At 53.0% G+C, this 6044-nt stretch overlaps 1 protein-coding gene and 1 long non-coding RNA gene across 3 annotated transcripts in view; one reads left to right on the forward strand and one right to left on the reverse strand.

The window, feature by feature from the left end:
• LOC116068800 overlaps positions 1 to 2387 on the reverse strand; it is a 9211-nt gene extending 6824 nt beyond the window's left edge. The window contains exon 1 of the long non-coding RNA XR_004109697.1: positions 2174 to 2387. This is a non-coding gene — a long non-coding RNA (uncharacterized LOC116068800). The remainder of the gene's footprint in view (positions 1 to 2173) is intronic.
• A 73-nt stretch (positions 2388 to 2460) lies between these two features.
• Positions 2461 to 6044, forward strand: part of Batf3 (basic leucine zipper ATF-like transcription factor 3) — an 11647-nt gene continuing 8063 nt past the window's right edge. For both annotated transcript variants that reach the window (XM_031338819.1, XM_031338837.1), the window contains exons 1-2: positions 2461 to 2628; positions 5367 to 5471. In XM_031338819.1, coding sequence (XP_031194679.1) covers positions 2560 to 2628; positions 5367 to 5471 — 174 coding nt within the window. In that variant the 5' untranslated portion in view covers positions 2461 to 2559. The remainder of the gene's footprint in view (positions 2629 to 5366; positions 5472 to 6044) is intronic.

Raw genomic sequence — 6044 nt, forward strand, 5'->3', positions numbered from 1 at the left:
ATCTATGTATCTATCTATCTATCTATCTATCTATCTATCTATCTATCTATCTATCTATCTATCTATCTGGGTCTCACTATGTAATTCTGACTTGCCTGGAACTTAGTATATAGACCAAGCTGGCATTCATCTTGACATTCTAGTGTGGCAAATGAACTTAGTGCCATTCTATAATAGTATTATGGGGATATTATAAATACATAGAATGTTATTTTATAAATGGGGAGTGTGTAAAGAAGCCAGCATCAACCTTCTCAAGAAGCTTAAGAAAGCATGCAAAAGAGGTGCTAATTCTAGGGGCTGGAAAGATGGCTAGGGTCGGGAAGAGTACTTCCTGCCCTTGGGGAGGACCCCAGTTCCATTCCCAGCACCCACATGTCGACTCACCATTAACTATTCAGAATTCCATTACCCTCTTCTGGAACCCAACACCCATGTGCTGTACAGACTTATATGAAGGGAAAGAAACCATTCCATGCTGGGCATGGTGACACATACCTTTAGTCCCAAAGTTCAAGGCCAGCCTGGTCTATAAAGTGAGTTCCATGTCACCCAGGGCTGAACACAGAGAAGCTCTGCCGTGAAAAACTCAAGGTGTGTATGAGTGTGTGTGTGTGTGTGGGGGGGGGGGTAATGGGGGAGTAGAAAGAAAGGAAAAGAAAAAAGAAACAATCCCATAAGTAGACTAAGCCAATATAAGTCTGCTGCTGGCCCTGGCCCCAGGCTCTGTGGGGAGGACCCCAAAGGACTTAGCTTGTGATGTAGCTTATCAAGACCAGGAGAGGAGCCCACTAGAATGTCACATGGGAGTGCACTGGTATGTCAAGGATTTCCTACCCCCCCCGACCCCCATTCTTAAACACAGGAGGAGGAAACATCTAAAAGTTATGGCCACTTGTCCCAAAAGTTGCTTATTTTGCTAGTCTTTGGTTGTTTTGAGATCTTGTCCTGCTATATAGCTCTAGCTAGCCTGGAGTTTACTGTATAGCGCAAGCTATCCGGTGAAAACCCTGCCTCAACTTTGTGAGTGGGGAAAATGTAGGCTTAGACCACCAAACCTAGTAGTTAACGGAGTCCTTTAATCTTCAAGGACAGAGGTCCTGGGCTGACCCACACCAAGTGCAGGATGCTGTGCTGTGCACTCCTCCTGTATACTGTGTGAGATGTAATTGTCTCTGTCTCTGTCTCTCTTCTCCCCGCCCCCCCCAACCCCAACACGGAGCATGCACACACATGCGTTATGTTGTTGATAGAAGAGGGTCAGAACTAAAATCAGGGCAGAACCCCAGCATGGAAGGGCTCTGCTGGTAATGTGTGGTACCTGGACGCTGGCTACGCCATGACCTACTAACACACATGACCATCTCTCCTCCAGCCGAAAGCCGGGCAGGCAGGTTCAGACAGCTCCTCTCTCCAGGCTTACATCTTAAATCTGGCACAGCGCCATGCACACTGGGTGGGGACTCAGGAAGTCCACCTTTCTCACTGCCCAAAAGCCAGTAGGCCAACATGAGAGCAGGAGAAAGGCCATAATCTGATTCCCACCCGTCCCCCAATTCGTGGTTAGCTTTCCTCCCCTAGGCGCACAGACCACAAACCTGCACCCGCTAGGGTTTTTTGTTTTTGTTTTTGTTTTTTTTCCTTTTTCTTTGCTGGGCACAGTCATCTTGACTTCATATTTTAAAACCTGGCAGGCAGGTGAAGAGGGATGAGATATGTCTCGACCTAGTCTGGCATAAACTCAGCAACCTATATTTTAGTCTTTAGTAGGTATCACCTTAATCTTGAAGAAGCAAAAGCAGTTGGCCTGTGGGAACCCTGAATGGGTTAGGACGGACGTCTAGCGTGGCGCATACTTTTCACGGTTTTCAGCTTACAACCTTCTTTTTGCCCTCCCCCGCCCCTCCGCCCCTCCGCCCCTCCGCCGCCACCACCTCCATCAGAATTCGCTCTCCGAGTCACCTCGCCCCGTCCCTCCCACTGGACCAGACGACGCTGCGGTAGAAAAGTCCTGAGGCTCCCGCGGCCCTAGCACGGACGCTCTACGCCGCGGTCCCTGTCCACTGGCGCCACGGGTCCACCCCACCCCATCGCCGGTGACCCGCGCTGGGGCGCGAAGGGGAGGCTGCGAAGAGACAGTGAAGCCACCGAGCCACTCACTGGTGCTTCTCACCCGAACTTCCCAGGAGAAGCCGGAGGACCGTCCAAGACGGCGCAGCGCCAGCACCCCGTCCCCACCCACTCGGGGTCTCCTCCGTGGGTGGGCTTCGGTGCTGCCACGTGACTTCCACGAAGAGCGGGCCCTTCACGGAAAGCAGCGACTTGGGTGGGATCCTGGACCCCGAAGTGCGGCGAGAGGGCGGGGAGAGGAGGAAGCAGGGGCGGGGTGGAAGTGGGGGGCGGGGACGGGCGGGGACTGGACGCGGGGTGGGGAGGCGGGCACCGCGGAGCCGGGAGAGCGGGAAGCGGGGCTGGGCGGGGCGGCAAGTGCGGGGATGCGGGCGGAGCGTGGGTAGCAGAGCCCCACGTTCAGGGCGCCCCGTGTGGCGAGCGCGCGGCATGTCGCAAGGGCCCCCCGCGGGCAGCGTGCTGCAGAGGAACGTGGCTTCGCCCGGGAACCAGCCGCAGGTAGTGGATGCGGGGGCCGGGTGTGAGGACAGGGTAAGGGTGAGGGTGAGGGCAGAGCTCCAGGTGAGTCCCCGCCGTGCGCCTCGAGCGCTTGGGGAGGCTGCAGCCCCTCCGGACTCGGCGCCGGACACGTGGGTCCGCTCTGCCGGGGACCGCTGCATCCTCGCCTCCTGTGGGCGCTGGAGGGAGGGGGCCGGGAGCTCCGATACTACGAATTCAGCCTAAAGGGGCGGTTCGTCCTGGCATCCAACCCACTGGCTAAGATCCGCATGGGGAACGTCGGACCGGTCAGCTTGCAAGTGTGGGGTTGTGTCTCTAGTGGGCAGACTCCACCCCCAGCACGGGTGGAAACTCCTTGCCCCAATACGATCAGCCCTCTCTGCTGTCTCCAACTTTCAAAGCTGTAGTCACAAGAAGCCGAAACCAAACAGAGAGGCCACTGTTGGAAGGACACTTCTTGGCCACCTGGTTTCTTTATCAGTAGACCAGGTCTTATCTTCCGTAGTCACCGCCCCCCGCCCCCACACACACTCCCAACTCTCTGCTCGATGCGTACTGTCTCAGGGTGACCCTGGAAGTCTGAGCCAAGTAGCTGGAGTGACCTTGTACTATTTGCTTCGACTAGCTGAGCCTCAGTTTCCCCACCTGAGGATCTCCTGAGGATATTTGCACAGGTCATGTGCGTGATGCGTAGAAGGCGTGATCATCTGTGACAGGTGATGCGTCCAGTTTACATTGACAGCTCCCAGAGGACAGGAGGCATGCTGTCTCTTGCCCTGAGACGTGATGGCTTTGGAGAATAAAGAGACATTATTTCCTGTCAAGCACTAGTGGAGATCCAGTGAGGTCAAATCGTAGGTCATTCTGACTGATGCTGGGGGCAGCGGTCCCCAGCGCCCAGCAGAGTTCTGAGTACAGGGCAGGATCTTAGTCATTGCATACGTTGAAAGAATGGGTGGATCATGTTTATAATAGGGTTTGTGAGGGTGTAAAGCTGCAGTTACGTTGTTTATATGGCATATCCCCCCCCCCCGGATGCTCTACGTATGTTTATCAAGACCTTTTGGGTTTAGTGATGCCGGGGTACAATCCCAGAGCTAGGGAGGAAAGGGAAGGGCCAACCTGGGCTACATGAGACTCTGTTGAAGAAGAAGGGAGGGGGAGGGTGGAGGAGGACTTCTGGAAGACGCCTTGACACCTGTGTTCTCCTGAACAATGTCTCCATGCCACTCCCTGTGTTGGGTCTGCTGTCTCTTCTTTATCTCTTCTGAGGATTCTTGGCTGAAGCGCTGAGTTTGTACGCCAGCCTCCGGGTGTCACCATGGCTGAGTGTAATCCCTCACCGGGTCAGGCAAGAACCTATCACCAAGCCCCCTCCCCATCTAGACACCTTTTGAACTCAGTCTTGAAGGACATTTCCCCCCCCCCCCCATGGTGTCTAGTGCAGTTCTGGAAAGCAAACCCTTTCCACCAAGTAAGCTCTCACTGAGTTGAGTGCATTTTTTTTTCTACTGCCCACTTCATGCCACCTCATGAAGAAGTTTTGGATATTTGTTTAAAAACTCTCAAAACGTATCACAGATTTGCATTTGGAATAACCCTGACCCCCTGAAAAGAAAATGTCAGCCACGCGTCGTCATTAGTGTTCCAGAGTTTTCTACGTACTGGTAGAGCTGTGTGGTTGCGATTAGTAATAAAGGCATAGTGATGGTCTGTACAGTTTCAGAAGGACTTGCTAGCGTGTGGTGGTTTAAAGGCTACCATACAGCAAGTTCTAGAAAGCACATACCCCAGTCTTTCTCGCTCTCAGATGAGCAATGATAGTACCTCTCCTCCAGGCAGATGCCCTGTGGGCAGAGCTTTGTGAACGTTGGTTGGGGAGCAGCAGACCTGAGTTCCACTTCCCACTCACCCGCTTGCTGGCCACGATACCTGGAGAACTTCCCTAACCTGAGTTTCTGATTCCTTGTTGTCTCTTAGTATTTTTATTTTTTTGTGGTCCTGGGTATGGAACACAGGGCTTGACATATCCCTTGACATATGTGGTGCTGAGAGGTTAAAATTTTCAAACTGTACTGTGGGAACTTAGCCGCTAGTTGAACTCAATGAGAAACTAGCTCCCAGGACATAGAAGAATGGGAGACCAGCCCCCAGAGCTTAGAGACCTGAGCGGCCTGGCAGGAAAAAAGAAAAATGAGGTAGCAAACAATTGCCAGGTGCCTAACCTGCTTCTGAACCCTAGCACAAGCCAGCACCAATCAGAGACCACCCCGTACTTTCCCCTGCCTTAGTTTCCCCTTTTCCCCTAGCAACTGTGTGGGTATAAAAACCTGTTTAAATTTTTGCTTGGTGCCAGACTCCTCTACCCCTGTGTGGGATATGAGTCTCGCCCCAGCTAGCTGGAATAAAAAGCCTCTTGCTGATTGCATCAAGTACGTGTCTTGGTGGTGTTTGGGGTCACCGTTCCCGAGCCTTGAGTGTGGGGTCCTTCCCCCCATTTTTAAAGAGCTCTAACAGTGCCACTAAGCTGCACCCCAGGCCTCGTATTCCTCATTTTAAAACGACAGTCTTTCTATACACTTTTTCAGGATGGGGGCGGAGATTAATAAAAAGCAAAGCCCCGACACAGGATGGGTGGCTCTTAGCAAAGGCTCTAGGTAGCCCACTGGGGCCCCGGGTGGTGCTCGGTGAGCAAAGGGAGAGGCTGAGAGTCTCACCTCTCCACATGTCATCCCCAGAGCCCCAAGGACGATGACAGGAAGGTTCGAAGGAGAGAGAAAAACCGGGTTGCAGCTCAGAGGAGCCGGAAGAAGCAGACCCAGAAGGCTGACAAGCTCCATGAGGTGAGCCTGTGGTCAGGGCTTGACCACAGGACAGCTACAGGGACAGCCATCCTTTGTCCGGGGGAGGAGGCAGTGATGACATCTCTGTGCTCATCGCCAGTTCTTCGCGTCTGATTCTGCTGGGTCTTCCCTGCCTACTGCTTTGCTTCTGTATTCTCAGACGGGCCTCTTCCTCTCAGCCCCAGCTCCCCGGGTTCTTCCCACGCTTGATCTTCTCTCACTATAGACTCAAGCAAAAGCTAGATGTGGGGGCTCCTCACACTCAGGGAGGTGGAGGCAGGAGAATACCCAGCCTGAGGCTGGTTGGAACTACAGAGAAACTGTCTAAAGAAACAACAGTGACAATACTAGTAGTAATTAAAGTTCTGGGGGAGCGGTTCAGTGGAGAGATTGCCTGATATGCACAAAGATACCCTGGGCTTGAGTCTCAGCATCACATAAATCAGCCGTGGTGGAACACGCCTCCAATCTCAGCACTCAGTGTAGAGGCAGAGAATCAGGAGTTCAAGGTCAGGTTTGTCTTTATAGTGACTTTCAGGCTAGCCTTGGCTACATGAGATATTATCTCAAAAA

The sequence above is a fragment of the Mastomys coucha genome, unplaced genomic scaffold (genome assembly GCF_008632895.1).
Source record: "Mastomys coucha isolate ucsf_1 unplaced genomic scaffold, UCSF_Mcou_1 pScaffold1, whole genome shotgun sequence".
Classification (NCBI taxonomy): domain Eukaryota; kingdom Metazoa; phylum Chordata; class Mammalia; order Rodentia; family Muridae; genus Mastomys; species Mastomys coucha.